The sequence below is a fragment of the Phaenicophaeus curvirostris genome, chromosome 2 (genome assembly GCF_032191515.1).
Source record: "Phaenicophaeus curvirostris isolate KB17595 chromosome 2, BPBGC_Pcur_1.0, whole genome shotgun sequence".
NCBI classification, from domain to species: Eukaryota; Metazoa; Chordata; class Aves; order Cuculiformes; family Cuculidae; genus Phaenicophaeus; species Phaenicophaeus curvirostris.
This window is the reverse complement of record NC_091393.1, coordinates 25230200-25250235: the sequence shown is the minus strand read 5'-3', so window position 1 is coordinate 25250235 and position 20036 is coordinate 25230200. Positions and strand designations below refer to the sequence as shown.

At 40.1% G+C, this 20036-nt stretch overlaps 1 protein-coding gene across 3 annotated transcripts in view; it reads left to right on the top strand.

The window, feature by feature from the left end:
- Positions 1-20036, top strand: part of ARHGEF10 (Rho guanine nucleotide exchange factor 10) — a 104161-nt gene that overhangs the window by 61467 nt on the left and 22658 nt on the right. For all 3 annotated transcript variants that reach the window (XM_069851543.1, XM_069851544.1, XM_069851542.1), the window contains 7 exons: positions 1410-1525; positions 3176-3303; positions 4142-4242; positions 5478-5599; positions 9083-9169; positions 10458-10681; positions 11805-11962. In XM_069851543.1, the coding sequence (XP_069707644.1) occupies positions 1410-1525; positions 3176-3303; positions 4142-4242; positions 5478-5599; positions 9083-9169; positions 10458-10681; positions 11805-11962 (936 nt within the window). The remainder of the gene's footprint in view (positions 1-1409; positions 1526-3175; positions 3304-4141; positions 4243-5477; positions 5600-9082; positions 9170-10457; positions 10682-11804; positions 11963-20036) is intronic.

Here is a 20036-nt window from a genome sequence, read left to right as displayed (position 1 = left end):
GGTGCTCAGATGCCTCGGCTGGCAGCTGCTCGGTGTCCAGCGTTGTGACACTGAGACTGGGTGGCACGACTCGTGTCCGTGCTCGTGATCTCTCTGCAGAGTGGGTAGCCTGAATTACATCTAGATTGTGTTCTTGCCAACACAGAGTTGAAATCCTTCTGCTCCAGGGGAGCTTCCAAAGTTGTGGTAAGGGTGAAGAATCTGTAGTTTGGACACCACACTGTGTGAGTGAAATAATCTGTAGGGGTTTCCTGGAAAGATAATAATAGAATCATAGAATGGTTTGGGTTGGAAAGGACCTTAAAGAACATCTAATTCCAACCTCCCTGCCCATCCCACCAGACAAGGCTGCCCAAGGCCCATCCAACCTGGCCTTGAACACCTCCAGGGAGGAGACATCCACAACTTCCCTGGGCAACCTGGGCCAGTGTCTCACCACCCTCAGCATGAAGAATTTCTTCCTAGTGTCTAGTCGAAGTCTTCCCCCTCCAATTTGTAGCCATTTCCCCTCATCCTATCACTCCATTTATCTTATAAATTTATACACTTATTGACAAGGTGAAATATTTCTTCTGCTGCTAAGATCTGTGGCATATCCTAGCGCAAATCCTTTTTTTTTTTTTTCACTTAGCCATGATTGCAGTAAAATATTAGGTGGTTTAGTGAAATTTCAGGCTCATGTTAAGGTTAGGATGTGGAGGTGTGATCCAGGATTCTCGTGCAATCAAAACGATTGAACAAATCAAACAAAATTGAATAAATTTGGAGTTTTAAACCACTATAATGAAGGCTACAAATAGATTTTTTGCTTCATCACTTGACCAAAAGCAAACTCAGGATGGATATTTAAACTGCGGTGTAACAGCAAGTCTAGTGCTCGGTGCTAAGCAAAACTTCCATGTCAGCAAGAGATGTTGGGGCCGGTAAAGCTTTGATATTTGTCACAGTTCTATTATTAAAACTACACAGAATGCTCTTTGTCATACTAGATGAACAAACTTGAATCTTAATTGTAACTATGAACAGCGACGATAAGGTGAGCTAAAAGGAAATGCCTGTGGTAATGCCTGTACATGCAAACTTAATATGCAATAACATACTAATAACTAGAATTTCCTGGGATGCTTTTTACAACTATCCGTCTGCAGGGCAAGACACAACAAAGTGAAGTATGGATGATATATGTATAAATAAACCAGTCTGATTTTCAGAAGTACTGGAGACCCTAGCTGTGCATCTATGCATTAGTTGTCTTTTCAATCTAGAGAACGTTACCAGTTTTGATTAGCTTAAATGTCGTAGTGTTAAAAAAATAGCAATATATGTCAATATTATCTTTGTCAAGCTTTCCTCCTTCAGCTGAGAATTACTTCTTATTGTATATAACCTCATCTTTTTATTCATTTTAGACAAGCTCTATATGGGACCAGGGCAACTGTACCAGGACCTGCAGAACCTTTTACATGACTTGAACGTAGTTGGTCAAATTAGTCACTTAATAGGCAGCCTTAGAGGAAACTATCAGGTAATAAACAAAGCTGGATTTCTTTTTCAAGTATGTTCCTGTTGTAAAGCAGCATAATTGTCTCTCCCTAGGATCTGTGCAAGACATTTTTAGTTCTCACTGTAAAGAGTGTAATAATTTTTACCTCTAGTAATTCATTTACAGTTAACAGCTTAGTGTTATAAGTAGATTATAGCTGTCTTGCTAATCTTATTTTTCTTTATTGTTTTTTAAGTGTGGGTGGATACTACAAGTGTCTGCACTTGCTCAGTAGCCGATAAGCTTATATGGAAACAGAATTACATTTTGATCTTAAGAAACTGAGTTCTTGCAGTTAGACAAGGTAGTAGGAGGATGGTTGTTTGGAGGAAGCTCTTAAATCCCATCCGAGCTCATAATCCTGGTTTGTGGGGGCAGCTGTAGTTAAAACTGAGTGCAAATGACAAAAAAATACAAAAGGATAGTCAGAGGAACTTTGAAAGTAATTTGCTTTGGCTTTGTTCCCATCCGCTTTATTCAGCTTTTATTCTGGCAAAGAGATGTAGTACTTTAATGCCAAATTTCAGAGTAAATTCCACCATTTTAAAACGTAAAAATTGCTTTTGCCTTTTGTTTTATAGACTTTAACTTCTTTTAACTCCTATCTTCTACCATAGGCTGTAAATATATCTATACATGTGAGTGTGTGAATAAGTATATGAGAACTGAGTTTCTCTTGGGATAGCTTGCCTTCATAGTCAAGGGCATTAAATAAAGCATAAGGTTTTGTCAAAATATGTACTGTGAAGGTAGCTTATGTAATTTCAGACAAAATTTCATGAGTATTTGAAGGTGAATGTCAGCTGCATTACCAGGAACTTGTGTAGCACAGATTCCATAAGACATTCACCCATTAAAATATACAAAACTTTTCTGCCTGTACTGCCAGTCAGAGCCAACTGTGTTTTGAAAATTTAAAGTTCTGGCAGTGTTTCTAGGTAGATATGAATGAGATAATGACAACTGTTAAGCTGAGGAATGAGGTCAGCTTCTCTACTTTTACAAAAAGACTTCAATTTTCATACAGTTCTGACTGTGGGAAATTAGTGTTTGAGTACTTGTTACTATTGATGCTTTTAAGTATCACGTAGGTGTGCTTCTACCCTCTGTGACCAACCAACCACGCAGCTCGCAGAGGGTTATTGTTTCAGCATCCTACTTAAACAGATTCTGAACACACAGGCAGCTTTCATGATGACTCTGTAAACATTTAGGCTCAAAGATTTGAACAAAACCCTACTGGCAGTAGGATTTGTAGACGTTTTCATGAGATATTCTTTAGAAGCAGCATCTGTGGGTTCTGTGGAACTATTAATTGAGATGAAATAAAAGGGTTATGCATACACCTGATACAAATTTACATTTCTTAATCTGACAGATGCTTAGGAATGTCACTTGTGTATCATGAGACTTTAAGTAATGTGACATTAAACCATCAGATAGAATGGTAGCAATTTTTTTTACAGATAATTTTGAAATGTGTTTACAAATATGGCTAAATTATCCATGACTAAAATATAGACTAAATGAGGCCCAAGTGCCAAGAATTGTTTGTTACATGCAGAGATCACCTTAGTTAGACTGTTGGAAGTAGGCCAGTGGCGTTGAATCCTAGCTGTTTTAATTTTTCAGAACTTAAACCAATCTGTAGCCCATGACTGGACCTCAGGTTTACAAAAACTGATTTTGAAAAAAGAAGATGAAATCAGAGCGGCAGATCGCTGTAGAATTCAGCTGCAACTTCCAGGAAAACAGGACAAGTCAGTAGTAATCTTGATTACAAAATTTTCTAAACGGGCTTGCACATTAGGCATAAATGTATCAGGGAGGATTTGGGAATCTGTAGCTTTTCCCCTTCTTCTGTCTCCGCAGTTAGCCTGGGACTTCTGCTCTCATGCCACAGTGCTGGGAACTTGCATGTTCCAGGGCAGCGCTGTGTTTTTAATCCCATTCCTCAGCTCTGTGTCCCAGATGCAAGAAATGAGAAGGAACCGTGGCAGTGCCAGCTACTAGGGAACAGCCACTGTTGTATTCCTTTCCTTCACCAAGGAGGGAGTTCTTCGCATACTGCTTCGTATAAAGTGTAAGAAGATGGCTACATGGCATATCAAAGCCTTGAGAAGAGGAGGCTGAGGGGAGACCTCATTGCTCTCTACAACTACCTGAAAGGGGGTTGTGGAGAGGAGGGTGCTGGCCTCTTCTCCCAAGTGACATGGGACAGGACAAGGGGGAATAGCCTCAGGCTGCACCAGGGGAGGTTCAGGCTGGACATCAGAAAAAATTCTTCATGGAAAGGGTCATTGGGCACTGCAGAGGCTGCCCTGGGAGGTGGTTGAGTCACCTTCAGTGGAGGTGTTAAAAAGATGGGTAGACCAGGTACTTAGGGACGTGGTTTAGTGGCAGATAAGAATGGTTGGGCTCGATGATCCAAGAGGTCTTTTCCAACCTAGTGAGTCTATGATTCTATGATACCCTGCATGCTTATATCAGAGCTGTATCTTTAAGTATTATTAAAAAATGAAATTTCATCTTGCTCAACATTTCTAGCCTTGACTGTATCTCAGTGCACTTAATGGCATTTTTTCTTCTGTCTTGTAGGTCTGGACGACCCACTTTCTTTACAGCTGTGTTCAATACCTTTACCCCTGCCATCAAACAGTCTTGGATCAACAATTTACAAATGGCTAAACTGGCACTTGGTAATTCTTAGTTACTTAAATTTCCTGTCAACTTAAATAGCTCTCAATGGGCAGTGTCATTTTTTTTTGTTTTGATTTTTTAGAAAATTATTTGCATTATCTGCCGATGTTAAAGTTGCAATACAATAAACAGTAGGGATTACCCATCACTACAACATAAACATGTTATATATGGGATGGGGTATCATTATGAAGGAATATAATTTCTACAATATTTTATTGAAGTCTATGGTAATCATTGCTAATTGTTATATCTAAATCAACAGAAATGAGAGACAGTACAGCACAGACAGGCGAGGAAGTTATTCCATTATAAACTAATTTCTTCAGATCTTACAGACTTCTTAAACTTTGAACTTCAGGTTCAGACTTCTAACTTTTAGCTCAGAATGATTTTAGCTTGGAAATATCAGTAAAGCTGTTGGATTCATTTGTTTAGCTTTCTAAGCATGAAATAAACTTATGGTTGTAATTTTAATATAATGCCATTTTTTTATTGTTGGATATGTAAAACTCAAGATTTTGGGGAGGAGGCTTTTGTTAACATAAATCCATAGTCTTCATTGGAGGGATTATCACAAACAAACCTTGTCTAAGTGGGAGCAATAAAGGATGTGCTCTTCTGTGATGTTATTGTTGCCCTGTGTTTGAACAGGGGGTAAAGGTTTCCAAGGATAATTGGGATTTTGAATGTCTAGTTGAAAAATGTTGAGGATATGCACTTACTGGAAAGCACATTTCATCAGCACGTGCTAAAAATACAGCACCTTTATGGTATCTCACTGAAGGCAGGCAAATAACAAAAAACAAAAGAAGAGAGAATGGTTGTTGCCATCATTCCAGAACGATCTTTATACTTATGATAAATAGTAGTTGGTAGTGAGGTTGCTTATACAGGCAGAGAAATGCCATTTGCAAAACAGATTTCCTGGATCTAAGGAGGGTTTTGATTTGCCTTTTCCTCTACTACTGAGAAGATCATTAAGAGAACAGCCGTAACATCTTACTAGTATAAAGTGTTCTTTTTTTGCTTTATTGATACGTTTGTAATCTACAATCTACTATATTGAAGTTTTGCTCATAGTTTTTCATTGTCATTTATGCATATGTGGCATAAGAACAGCCTGATCAGTATCAGCCAAGCCTAACAGATTTCTTTTCTATTCCTGTAAGCGATTATTCAGTGAGAGGATTGTGGGATGTTTCACGTTTTCTGTTTGTTCTTTCCATTACAGCAGAGGATAACCTGTTAGGTTGGTTCTGTGCAGAAGATGATGGGAATCAAATCAAAAAGGAGAAACATCCTCTCCTTGTTAGACACATGCCGGTGATGATGGCCAAACAACAGGAGTTTAAGGTGAAGATTATTTTTATGTGACATTATAATTGCTTTTCTTGTGTGATAAACTGCTAAAAAATAACATACATTAAATACATCCATTAGTTTTCCTGAGTTACTACTTTGGTGTAAGATCAGTAGCAATGGAAAGTCCAAGAGGAGGGTCACAGGGATCCAAAATGATTCAACGTGTGAGGCACTTAGAAACATAGTGTTTGCTATTATGTACTACAAACATTCACTTTCAGATCTAAGCTCATCACTAAATGAAAACAGAACCGCTGGGCATTTTTACTTGGTCTTGAGGTTTCCAGGGGTTTGCGGTTCCAAAGTAGCCTGCAGCTGGCCAAGGGGAATCTCATCTCTATGATAGTTGTCCTGTACTGGTGTAACTACCTTGAATCATGCTCAGATTTCTGATTTTTCATTATGCATAGACATTATCTTAAAAATTCAGTGTAGTTCTGTTCTGAACAATGATACAGAAATCATCTTACTGGTTCATTTCCTAAAGTACTGTGTCAGTTGGAAATCATATTGACCACTGACTTTAATGATTAAAATACGTACAGCATGTCCAGACCAACAGATGGAAGGGAAGGGTGCTGCATACTACTTTTTCCCATGCATCAACACAATTTCTTATTTCCAATCAGTCAGTTAGGCTTGTGCAAAAACACTAATGGAAATAAAATGCTATATGTATGGCCAGAATCCCAACATTATAATAACATCATCGCATGGATGCTGCTTAAAGCACTATGTCTGCAGACCCTTGTTGCTAGGACAGACTACACAGGAGGGAAATTCAGCTGGCAGCTTCACTTTAGGTGTGAGTATATAGGCCAAGATGTTAGGGGAAAATCATTGCTGGCTGGAAGTGCGTTTGAAATGTTTAATGGTGTTAAATCAAGCTATTCTATGAGGGTGGTGAGACACTGGAACAGGTTGTCCAGGGAAGCTGTGGCTGCCCCATCCCCAGAGGTGTTCAAGGCCAGGCTGGTTAGAACTGGATGATCTTTAAGGTCCCTTCCAACCCAAACCATTCCATGATTCTATGATTGCTATGTTACTGGTTTACAGACAGAGCTGCTGGAAGCCTCCAGTCTCCCATACAACCATCGTCATTCTTGTCTTGCTAAACAGTCAGCTGTATTGAGGGCTTTCCAAAGTCACCGCTGGTGCAACCACCATGCTAATTTAATTTTATGCAAAAATTGAAAATATTTATGTTTCCTTAGAGCCCATGCGTTTGTAAGTCCTGTAGATCCATGCCAGGAGCCTTGAAGGTCATGCAATCAAGTTACAATAGGATCTGCTTGTTTTGAAAGGAAAGGAATGTCTGTGGCCCATACAGTTGGCTGATGGCCTTTGCCTCGTTCACCTCAAGAGAACACTGTGTGGCAGTGTTTGCCTGAGCTTTGCAGCTCCTAAAGGTAACGTGGGTGTGAGCCCAGCTGCCATGCCTGATACTCCTAAGTCTTCACTATTACTGGAAAAGATAATCTAAATGTTATTGATGGTTTTCTGCAGCCTCAGCTGCAGCTGGGTGTCACAACCACAGCTTGGGGTGAGAAGAGACCCTTTGCTTGGCTGATCTTGCTTGTTACCTCTTTGTGCTGCTGAGGCTGCCTGATGTTGCAAGGAGCCCGTAACAACCTTTTCCGTGAGAGCAAGTTTACACCCCAGGCAAAGAGCTTCTTGTCAAGACTGAGACTGAAACTACCGGAGTTTAACTATGGAAAAGCACCATTATTTTTGACTAAGATGCAAGGTAACACAGAGAGAAAACAAGCAGGCCAGGAAATATCCAGCATTCAGGCTGTCTTGTCTTTCCCCAGTGATGTATTTAGCTGTCACAGCTACTGTAAATCACCACTACGAGTAGATAGTTGCAGCATGTGTTAAATGAGACTTGCTAAGACAGGCATGGATACCTCTTGTTCTCAACTGCCAGTTTCCATTTTTTATCCTTACAGGGAATTGCTTTGATGAATACATGACATTATTTTTACTACTGTTAATCACTTGGTGATTAGAACTCTCTTATGCCTGCTAGTTTCCTTTTTGTTTTAAATTATTCACTGTTAGGAGGTGGTACTGGTGGTATTGCCACGTTATAGTGAAGTTTCCAAAGTTAATACTAATCAGATTATCTAGTACTGTAATATAATCTCAATAACATTCATGTCTGAGACAAGAACATCAGTGCTATAACAGTATAGTAGTATTGTTATATTTTATTAGTGTTTCCAAGAACATTAGTGAACTATAGAGAATCTTGTCTAAAAATGTAGTATCACACCTCATCAGAAACCTTTTTCTTCTCTACACAGTTATAAATTGCTTGTGTATGTTTTAAAGTGTTTACATGAGCTTTCGGGAGCTCTGCCACGGGTATTAGTTAAATCAGAAATCCGTGACTGCTCATAAAAATTCCTGTTTTCAGAGCCTTCGTTCTTGAATGATTTTCAGAGTTGGGATGAACTTCAGTGTTGATCTTGAGTCTGCTGTAGCTTTCAGTTTTTTCTTAAATGGCCTGCAAGATAAAATCATGAGTATGGTTATTAATGTACTGGCAGTAACGTGATGACGTGAAGTTGGGAGGGAGTAGGAGTATTATGGATGATAGCATTAACATTCAAAATGAGTAAAGCATCTGGAGAAATAGTTTGTGGGGGGGGATGACAGCCGGTAGGACAGACACATAATATGCTCAGGCAGAAATTGAGACCTTCACAAGTACAGATTGAGGAGGTGGTTGAACAGAAAGTCTGTAAAAGTAATTTTTAATAGACCAGCAAACGAAGGGTTGGTTAAGAATGTAATATTGTTAAAACCAACAAGTTATCAATGGGATATGTGTACAAACAGACGTCAGAAGAGACAATCATGATGTAGTGCTGCTAGAATAGTGTGTTCAGGTGGGAAGGTTCTCCAGTCTCAAATATATGGAGCTGATGTATTTGCTGTAGAGGTGCGAGTTGGAAAATTGATAATCAAGTATTTTAAAAAGGAATTAAAAAAACAATTATCTTCATTTTTAAAAAAAATTAATTAAGTAATAATGTTAATTTAGCTTAATGAAGAGGAGACTTAGGCAGGGTCATGATGTATATCAGCGTTATATGTAAAAGGGCACAGAATAAGGGAGGTACCTGGTGGCTGAGATGAGAAGTAACAGACTAATGATTGCAGCAGGGATGATGTTAGATTGAGTGTTTGGAGAAACTTAATAAAGATCCTGAAGCATTTGAGCAGATCAGCTAAAAACTTTGCAGTCTTTGGCTTTTAATGTCTGTAAGAGTAGATAAGGAATCTGTTGGGAATAACACACCTGCAGCTGACCCTGCCCACGGGAAGCTGGAAGGACTAAACTGGCTTCTTGCCTTCTGTGATTCTTTGATATCCTGAAATGGTTTAGTTAATTACAGACTAAATTAGGCAGAACCAGTCATATCTTTTTAATATGTTAACTGCTCTGTTTTCCTTTGTTTGAAGATTGAATGTGCTGCTTATAATCCTGAGCCGTACCTTTCCGGCGAAACAGAGTCAGATTCCTGTGCCATGGAACATGGTTTCCTTTGGGTAAGTGTAAGCTTTGAAAGGGGTTTTCTTCTGTTCCTCTGCATTGGTTTTTGTGACTCTCAGCAACTTACGGCACCAAAATAAATTTGCTTTTCTGTTTGCTTTAAGATGGACTTCTACAAAGGATAGCTAGTGATTTTGTCCATGCAATCTCGCTGTCCTTTACAGGATATCATTTAGATATTTGTGATTCGTTAGTGTGGTACAGAACAAATTCCAAAATACTGAGCCTATTCAGAAGTGAAATATGTGCTAATTTATAATGAGGGCTGCTAAAACCCATATGAGCTCACTCTGTCCTGTTGTCTGTTTCTCTGATTTAAAACTGCTTTAGCCATGACTAATCTGTTTAAATCTGTATGTGGGAAATAAACTATTCTGGCATATTGCTGTGACACCAAATATGCATATTTTCCAGCAGACAAAGTGAGATAGCCAATACTTTAAATATAAAAAAAAACCCCACATGGTAATTATTTCAGTAGCTTTTCTTGTTACTAGAAGACTGAAATTTTAAGGGAACCCTTGTGAATTAAAAGTAGGAGTTAGGAATAGCTTTTTCAGTGGTCTTTTTCAATGTGACTCATATAATTTCTTTTTTTCCTTGCTATTTGTAAGCACTCATCACAATATATGGCAATGAAGTCCTCCTGCTACCACAAAATGTTCTTTCTTTTTCTTTAGTATGTACAAAACCTCATATTGTTATTTGGCTAAAATATTTTTTTAAACTCCCGAGATCCCTAGAATATACAGATTTCTGGACATACTGATGGCATTTAGTTCTGGGTCAGGGAGGAGTTTAAAATTCTGTATCAGCAAGTTTACAAAAAGGATTAGATTAATAATCTAATAATGCTCTTTCTGGTGGGACAGAGCATTTATAAAGACTATTAAGAAGGAATTTTAATAGAATATGTGATAATTTTGAACAACGGTTATTAAAATAAACTATTACACAGATACTTATCATAATTGCATTATATTATGCATATAAGTCAGGCATCAAAATAGGCCATAATATTCCTCCTTTCAAAAAAGAAAGAACTATTTTTGTGAGTATATAAGGGAATTTTGTGTATGTAATGTTTTGAAATCTATTGTATTAGTGCTGAATTATTTTCTTGTTTATGTGTTAATGCATGAAAACTCATATTCACATGTGAAGAGCTGCACTCTTCAATTAACTTTCCTCTCATTCCTTCTTGTTAATGCTGATCTTCCTGGAGACAGGTATCAGTCTTGGTCTTTTTTTTTTTTTCCTTTTTCTTTCATCTTTCTGATTCAGATTGGAAGTTGTACTAACCAGATGGGCCAGATTGCAATAGTCTCATTTCAAAGCTCCGGCCCCAAAGTTATCGAGTGCTTCAATGTGGAATCACGAATTCTCTGCATGGTCTACATACCAGAGGAGGAGAAACTGAAAGAGCAAAATAAGGCTCTTGACTCTGAAAATGTTCTTGCAAAAGCTTCTAATGTGCCTACGATTTGCCTTGGCATGGAGGAAGGAAGGTGATTCTCATTTTTCATCCAATGTGTGTGATATATTCATTAGGTTTACTACTCTACAGCAAAATTGGGTGATAATTACAAGAAGATGTTTTCTTTTTAAAAAAAAATCCATTGATACCCTGTGACCTTATCCTTTCTATCTAAATCAAGGAAAAAAATACACTCCACATGATTTTAAAATATACTGTGTAGAATTTGAAGTTAAAATAACAATTATATTGAAAGACGATTAATTCATCATACATCATGCCTGAAAAATATCTATATTACTTTTGTAATATTACAACATAATCTTTTGGTATAGAAAAAAATTCAGAATTACAGTGTTAAGCAAGGAACCCGTTAACCTTCTACAGTGTAGACTGTAGAAGTCTACAGAAAAATAGGAAAGAAATAAGACTGCTGTTTACTATTGACATTAATTATTTGGTATGTTTCAACTGATGACCTTACTGAGTCATCACTTAATATATATTGAAGAACGAAGTTACTTTTTGTAAACTCACAGGTCAGTAAGGAAACAGATCTTGTTGTCACTTACTTTAATGCCCCCACTAGCTATAAGATGGGACTTTTACAGGGGTTTCTAACCAGTATAAATGAAGGAGAAAAGATTATCCATGAAAAACGCTATGTTTCCAGCAATTCCAGCATCTAATTGTGCTTATTAGCTTTGCTTGTGAAGTGTGAACTACCTATAGTAATAATCTCTAGGAGTGGTGGGAATTTTAAGTGTAATTGATGTCTGGTAGTGAGTTTTTCTTCTCTTTTCCCTAGTTCTCAAGGTAATAGTTAATTCATAATTTTTTAAACTGATAAAAAGTTTTGGGTAGACTCATAATAAGGACTTTGAGTAGAATTTTTATTATGAGTCTTTGTTCAATAGATGTTTCTCCAGACAAGATAATATGAAAAGTGTTCTCATATATCAATGTTAAGTAATTGCAAATGATCTACACAGACATTTTGGAGGATCAAGATACTCCTTCCTGTACTTATCTTCTGATGAAGGAGAAAGTCTTTTTCCCTCCAGTATTTTGTGCTAAACTTGTTTTGTGCATATTCTGTTAAGACCTAAATAAAACATAATTTCACAGGTTTGTGTTTTTTTCACTTTTTATAGCATTTCTATTTACAAAAGTTGCCAAGGCTCAAAGAAAATTCGACTTCAGCACTTCTTCACTCCTGAAAAATCAACTGTCATGAGCTTAACATATATGTCTCAATACTTGTTTGCTGGCTTGGTAAACGGAAACATCTCGATCTACACAAAAGCAGAAGGTAACGTGGTGATATGATTCAATAACATCCTGAGGAACTCATGTGTCAGTGTATTTTCGTAGCAGTCATTTTCCACTATTATATTTCCTGAAAATTCTCCATAAACCTGTTGACCTAAGGTTACTACACTTTTCAGTACTTCTGAAAAGACTTTTCAAACTTTGTTTTCATAGAGTCATAGAACCATAGAATAGTTTGGGTTGGAAGGAACTTCAAAGATCATCCAGTTCCACCCCCTGCCATGGGCAGGGACACCTCCCACTGCATCAGATGCCCAAGCCCCATCCAACCTGGCCTTGAACACCTCCAGGGATGGGGCAGCCACAGCTTCCCTGGGCAACCTGGGCCAGGGCCTCAGCACCCTCATGGTGAAGAATTTCCTCCTTATGTCTAGTCTAAATCTTCCCTCTTCCGATTTAAAGCCAGTTCCCCTTGGCCTACCACTACAAGCCTTTGTAAAAGTCCCTCCCCAGCTTTCTTGTACACCCCCTTCAGGTTCTCTTTTTGAAGGATAATAGATAACTTGATACTGTTCCCACTTTTACCATACGGTATACGTGAAAACTGATTTGTGCCCCTTAGCTTAAACACCAAGGTCTTCAGTGTTACAAGAGTCCAGACATTTAAGTGAGAACAGGGAGTACACAGCACAGTGATTTCCTCTCAGCTACCCAGTACTGACGTTTATGAAAGACAAAACCAGCTTGTTGGTGGAGATTCCTGTTTATCTCATTTGAAATGACAACTTCATTTTTAATGCACAGATAGAAGAAATATTTCCTGCATGTGGCTCTTCTGTTTCACAGTAGGACTCCTTTTGTCATTACCATCACAGCTGGTTGTTTTGCATCTAGTAAAGTAATTGGCTAAAATAATTTGAGTAAAGGAGAATCCCAGGTAATACTTTTGAACCAGAACTGTCTTCTCCAGAGCTGGTTTGGGTACTTGTCAGTGTATTGACAGGCTGAGAGATTTGGGGTTGTTCAGCCTGGAGAAGAGAAGGCTCTGAGGAGATCTTACATGGACCTTGCAGTACCTGAAGGGGCTACAGAAAAGCTGGGGAGGGACTGTCCACAAAGGCTTGTGGTGATAGGACTAGGGGCAATGGGTATAAACTGGAGAGGGGCAGATTTAGACTAGACATAAGGAGGAATTTCTTCATCATGAGAGTGATGAGGCCCTGGCCCAGGCTGCCCAGAGAAGCTGTGGCTGCCCCATCCCTAGAGGTGTTCAAGGCCAGGTTGGATGGGCCTTGGGCACCTGATCCAGTGGGAGGTGTCCCTGCCCATGGCAGGGGGTGGAACTGGATGATCTTTGAAGTTCCTTCCAACCCAAACTATTCTGTGACTCTCTTTCCAGTATGTCTCACTAACTTCCCTGCAGTACTGTGTACATAAGTAGGTAATTCAGCTCAAAATCAGTGAGGCTTTACTCAAAGTTTGAAGCCTGAGTTTTTAAGTGAGGTGTTAGCACAAATAAACCTAACCTGGCAAAGTGCAGAGCCAGCAGAGATCTGGTGAACCTCGTTAGCGTGAGCTGCATAATGATGATTGTACTTCTTTAATGAGCTGGGCCCTGTAAATGGTGGAGTTTGATTTGTGTGGCACTACACCTCGGCTACAAAATCCTGCCAACCTCCAACTGAGGAGCCAAGCTCAGTATCTTGAATGTTGGAAGGAATTATGTGTCCAGTGTTAGATCATATAAAGATTTCATTTAGAGAAGATAAAGAATGCATTTTTTTTTTCAAGCAACAAAGGACCTGAAAAAAGTGTTGGTAAAGAGAGTTCCTTTCACCAGTTGTCATCTTCAACACAGTGGGTTTCCTGTTGAGCTGTTGTCTTTGATCAGAAGCCAGACGTTAGATTTCAGTTCCCTTTAATAGATTTTTTTTTTTTTTTACTAGTGAATGGCAAATTGTTCTTTGTTTTGGAGGCACAGGAGTAAGGCCTTGATCCTAGGACCTCATAATATCACTTGTTCGCTTTCAGTTTCTGTACATACCTGGGTGGGATACTAAAGTGAACCTTTTGTCTTCTCTGAAAAGGCTTTCAGCTGTTTAAGACTGCAGTTGCTGTCATTCCATTTCTCCCACAAAAGACCACTTCAAAAAAGAACTGGCATCCTTGGCAGTAGAAGTAGGAAAGGATGCATGTGCTGCATATCTACAGAGGATGTTAACGATGGGGCAGAGCTGTTAACCAGACTGAATTATGATATGAGCTGGAGATCATGTTGTATTGACCAGGATCATAGCATCCCCTACTTATCTCCCTTTGAAAACACCAGTTCTGTGCACCTAGATACCCGCAGATCCTGTCACAGTCGATTTCAGGATTGCTGAAGCTCTGAGATTGGAAACGCACATTCTTTTCTTCTTATTCTGACTCATCTTGTAGTCCCTTCCCATATAGATTGGTCTCTGTGCTATTTCATTTCTCCATGCCTCATGAAAGTTGTGCGAATCGGCTGCTTCCATCTTAGCATTCATTTTCCTTATAGTTGGCTGCTGTGGTCATGTGAGGCAGTCAGCCCTGGAGGGATATTTTTATGAGCACTGACCTATTTTAGCAAACAAAGGGATCCTAGTGGTGAAATGAGAGAGAGAGAGGGGAGTGCAGCCTCCTAAAAGCTGTATGTAATTCACCGTCACCGTCTGTTCTACAGAAGGGGTTACGTTCTAGCCATGTACTTCAATTTGGATTTTGGACTGTCAGCACAAATTAGATTAAGGGAAGATTTAAAGCTGAACATGAAGTATAGTCACTGCCTTATAATGCATCTTGATTTGAAGCCTGAGAAGGACAAATGCTATGGAATGCGTATGTGAAATAGTTGTGCAGCGTGTTGTGGGACTTAATGAATGAACAGGAGTAATCATAGAATCATAGAATGGTTTGGGTTGGATGGGGCCTTGACCACCCTGATCCAGTGGGAGGTGTCCTTGCCCATGGCAGGGAGTTTGGAACTGGATGATCCTTAAGGTCCCTTGAACTGGCCTTGAACACCTCCAGGGATGGGGCAGCAACAGCTTCCCTGGGCAACCTCTGCCAGTGCCTCACACCTTTCACTGTGAAGTATTTCTTCCTAATGTCGTAATATACATCTTCCCCCCTCCCCCCCATTTAAAGCCATTCCCCCATGTCCTAACACTCCATGCCTTTGTAAAAAGCCCCTCTCCTGCTTTCATGAAACTCCTTTCAGTAATGGAAGCTGCTGTAAGGTCTCCTCAGAGCTTTCTCTTCTCCAGGCTGAAAAACCTTTCAGCCTGTCCTCACAGCAGAGATGCTCCAGCTCTCTGATCATCTTTATGGCCTCCTCTGGACCTGTTCCAGCACTTCCATATCCTTCTTATGTTTAGGTAATCTTTCTCCTAGGATGAAAATCCACCTCATGGTGTCTATTAGAGTTGCAATCCTTGTTTATTCCTCTCTGAGCAGTTCAGTCATTGAAGCTCTGCCTCTTTGTATGAGTCAAAATGACTTCTGTCATTCTGTGTTCAGTGTACGCTTAGCTCTGATTTCTCCTGGTGTTTTCAGATAGTTCAGTGCATGTAAATACCCAGCTTGTTTAGAAACATCAGGTGCTCTCTTCTGACTTTCCTCACGGGAGAACTTTGTCAGATTGACAGCATCCAGAATTCTCTATGACTACATAAAGTCTTCTCTTGAAGTAATTTAAAATGGAAACTAGAAAGTATGTATAGTGAACCATGGAACGTGTGCCATCTGTGTTAGTGGGAAAGTTGAAGGTGACCAGTGAAGACTTCTTGCTTTATAGAGGGTACTCCACTGGTGAAGGGGCTGGAGAACAAGTGTTACGAGGAGCGGCTGAGGGACCTCGGTTGTTTAGCCTGGAGAAAAGGAGGCTGAGGGGGAACCTTATCACGGTCTACAACTGCCTGAAAGGAGGCTGTAGAGAGGTGGGTGTTGGTCTCTTCTCCCAAGGGACAGGTGATAGGACGAGAGGGAATGGCCTCAAGCTGCATGAGAGGAGGTTCAGATTAGACATGAGGAAAAAATTTCTTCACCAAAAGGGTTCTTGGGCACTGGCAGAGGCTGCCGGGGGTGGTGGTTGAGTCCCCATGCCTGGAGGTGTTTAAAAGACAGGTAGATGAGGTACTCAGGGATCTGGTTCAGTAGTGGGCAGGTGCAGTTGGACATGATGATTTCAAAGGTGTTTGCTAACCTAGTGATTTTATGATTCTCTGATTTCTGTATCCATGTATTTTCACTTATGAGTTAGAAAGTACTTGAGCCTTGAATATGTTTGAATATGAATTAAAAGAAAAGTTGATGAGGCCCTGATGTCATAAAATCTGCTCAGTTATTAAATGTGAGCTAACATGGTCATCATGAAAATGTCATAGAAAGACTAGGGTGCAGGTTATCTAATAAGTTAATCATAAAAATAGGAACCCTAATAATTATCCTTCATAATTCTTAATTTTATGTAGGTGAGAAGACTAGTTTGGGAAACTGAAATGGCTAATGCATTAATTGCTGTTGAAAATAGGAATGGTAGTGATGGCGATTGTAAAGTTTCTGACATCTTATGTGTTGGGAACTTGTTGACAGTCCTATTAACTTTTGCGCAGTTATCAGTCTGAAATGCTATGTATTTAGTGCTTGCCTCAGGAGGAATTATTAGGAACATTTCCAAGAAAAACACTTCTAGATGAGGTTAAGGAAAAAGTACATTGTATTGTCTTTTTTTAAAGGAAAACATAACAGAACCCCTTTGTGATGATTGCAGACAGCCCAGCAGATGTGTTTTTTGAGTGATGTAATAGCAAAAAAAGGTCAGCGCATGTTTGACTTCCATTCATAAAGGTATCTGGGGAAGGGGAAATCGTAATCTTTATATAATATAGCTTTTATTGTTCCTGATATACTGTAGTCCATTCCAGGTACTTCCTTTCTTCTACACATTGATATACATTTCCTTTCATAAAGTCCCGTAAACAGTATGGAAAGAACCCGGAAAAAGAAAATAAAAACTCAGAAAGGTTGTCATAGAATCATAGAATCACTTGGTTGGAAAAGACCTTTGAGATCATAAAGTCCAACTGTAGTCATCTGCTACTAAATCAGATCCCTAAGCACCTTATCTCCCCATCTTTTAAATACTTCCAGGGATGGGGACTCCACCACCTCCCTGGGCAGCCTCTGCCAGTGTCTGAGAACACTTTCGGTGAAGGAATGTCTAATCTGAACCTGCCCTGGTGCACCTTGAGGCCATTCCCTCTCATCCTGTCACCTATCACTTGGGAAAAGAGACCCACCTTGCTACACCCTCCTTTCAGGCAGTTGTAGACAGTGATAAGGTCTCCCCTCAGCCTCCTCTTCTCTAGGCTAAACAACCTCGGTTCCCTCAGCTGCTCCTCATAAGACTTGTTCTCCAGCCCCCTCATCAGCTTTGGTGCCCTTCTTTGAGCAGGCTGCAGGCCCTCAACATCTTTTTTTGTGGTGAGGGGCCCAAAACTGAACAAAGAATCGAGGTATGGCCTCACCATTGTTGAGTACAGGGGCACAATCACCTCACTGGTCCTGCTGGCCACACTGTTTCTGATACAGACCAAGATGCTGTTGGCCTTCTTGGCCACCTTGGCTACTGCTGGCTCATGTTCAGCTGGCTGTGAACCAACAGGTTCTTCTCTGCCAGGCAGCTTTCCAAGCACTCTTCCCCAAGCCTGTAGTGCTGCATGGGGTTGTGGCAAAGAGCAGAAGAATTGATATATTAGGTTCAGAAAGAGTTTGATTAAGATGAGTGAATAGACAGAAAAGGCATTCTGCTTTGACTGCGCTGCCTGTCCTTTTGGCACGTGACTGATGTGTGCCTTCTCACTTGTGTATACACAAGCAAGTTCAGAGAAGAGCGATGAAGCTGGGGAAGGGGCTGGAGAACAGGCCTTGTGAGGAACAGCTGAGAGCTGGGGGTGTTTAGCCTGGAGAAGAGGAGGTGAGGGGAGACCTCGTTGCTCTCTACAACTACCTGAAAGAAGGTTGTGGAGAGGAGGGAGCTGGGCTCTTCTCCCAAGTGACAGGGGACAGGACGAGAGGGAATGGCCTCAAGCTCCGCCAGGGGAGGTTTAGGCTGGACATCATAGAATAGAATAACCAGGTTGGAAGAGAACCACCGGATCATTGAGTCCAACCATTCCTATCAAACACTAAACCATGTCCCTCAGCACCTCGTCCACCCGTGTCTTAAACCCCTCCAGGGAAGGTGACTCAACGCCCTCCCTGGGCAGCCTCTGCCAGTGCCCAATGACCCTTTCTGTGAAAAATTTTTTCCTAATGTCCAGCCTAAACCTCCCCTGGCAGAGCTTAAGGCCATTCCCTCTTGTCCTGTCCCCTGTCACCTGGAGGAAGAGGCCAGCCCTTGAATCATCTTCATAGCCCTAAATGTTCATCTAATTTGCAATTGTCAGAAGTTATCACGTCTTATTTCTAGAAGCCCCTTTGTTTTTATAATCGACCCTGTTCTCAGATTTCACAGAAACATCTCATTCCTGCAAATATCTTTACCTGTAATTTGTGTTGATGCTGATGTTTTATTACAGTAATGTCCTTGGTTGGATCTATAACAACAGTCTGTACCCGCTTTGATGCGGTCAGAGTCAATGGAAACTTGCAGATACATTAATCTTTGTGTTGTTAATCATTGTCTGGGCTTTTCTCACAAAGCAGAAGGAAACTCCATTCTCTTCTCCCACTCTTTCTTTCCTGTTTCCGCAGGTGTCAGCCTTTGATCTCGTATTTGCTCAGGGTGCAGATAACTGATTTTTCCACACACAGCCCAGCCTCTGGTTGTAGCATATTATGTGCTGCACTTTGCATCTCATTTGGTATCTTTATAGGTAGAACAGTTTATTGTCTATGGCTTTTCAGCTTTCTTGAGTCAATGATGACCATAAAAATCTTCCTAAAATTAAAACAATGCATATGTAGAAAACAGGAACAAGGCCTCGATTGCACAGAATTTTAAGAGAAGCCACAATTCTGTGGGCACTCCTGTTGGTATTCTCTAGCCAGGTCTCTGGGAGCTGCATTATGTTATCTCCATTGCTTATTTTTCTTTTGCTCAGTTCCTGTTTTTCACAAAACAGTTTGCTGGGCTCCTTGCACTGACTTTGTTTTATGGTATGCCTTGAGATTTTGTTAGCAAAACTTTTATCTCAGCTACTATTTCTTGCTTTTTTGCTTTTTTTCTTAGGAAAAAAGAATTTATTTAATCAGTAACTAACCGAGACTGCATAACATCAAACAAAATCATTCCATATCTTCTGCAAGCACTGTGCCTAATTTTGAGTACACGGATAGTGCCAGCTGTTGGAACTCCCTATATAAGCATGTCTTGAATCTGCAGGTGTTTACACATGTAAAATGGAGATAATACTTGTTTTCACTTAGATTTCAGAAGCAGTGAACTTTGGATCAGATAGATGACATGAAATAGCCAATATCAAAGATGAAGTCTGCGTAGGCAGGTGTTGAATAGGGTCTGCTGAGATCTGGAGAGAGAGACAGACACACTATTATGTTTTCTTTCAAGTCTGATTTTTACAGTCTTGAAATAACTTGTGATCTAGACCCAGACTTACTAAGTAATTCTGGCGATGGGCAATAGAATTCTTGGTCAGCAAAATGAAGTCATGATCTTGCTTTTAGCCAGCAGCCTGTGGTTAAAGCATTTACAAAAGTATGTTGGATTACCAGGCTTAATCCCTTGCCTTGCTTGAGAGGATTTGTAGCCATGCTTCCAGCTCTCAAGAGATTTCCCTGGCTGCCACAAAATAAGAAGAGAGAGATGCACGGTACTTAATTTCTCCTTCTGGTGCCATTCCACTTTGTCTAATTAATTAGGCATTCGCTGAGGCAGGGACCAGAGCACAGCTGACCCATCGTTTAAATGCTGCCCTAATTAACAGACTAGAGAGTCTCCCCCCAGCCCTTTTTCCCCCCCTCATCTGTCTCAGATGCTGTCTGATCTGGAAGTCAGAAACATTTTCAGGAAGTCATTAAATACAGAATAGCCTTATCACATGGTTGGGGTATATGGATAAAATGCG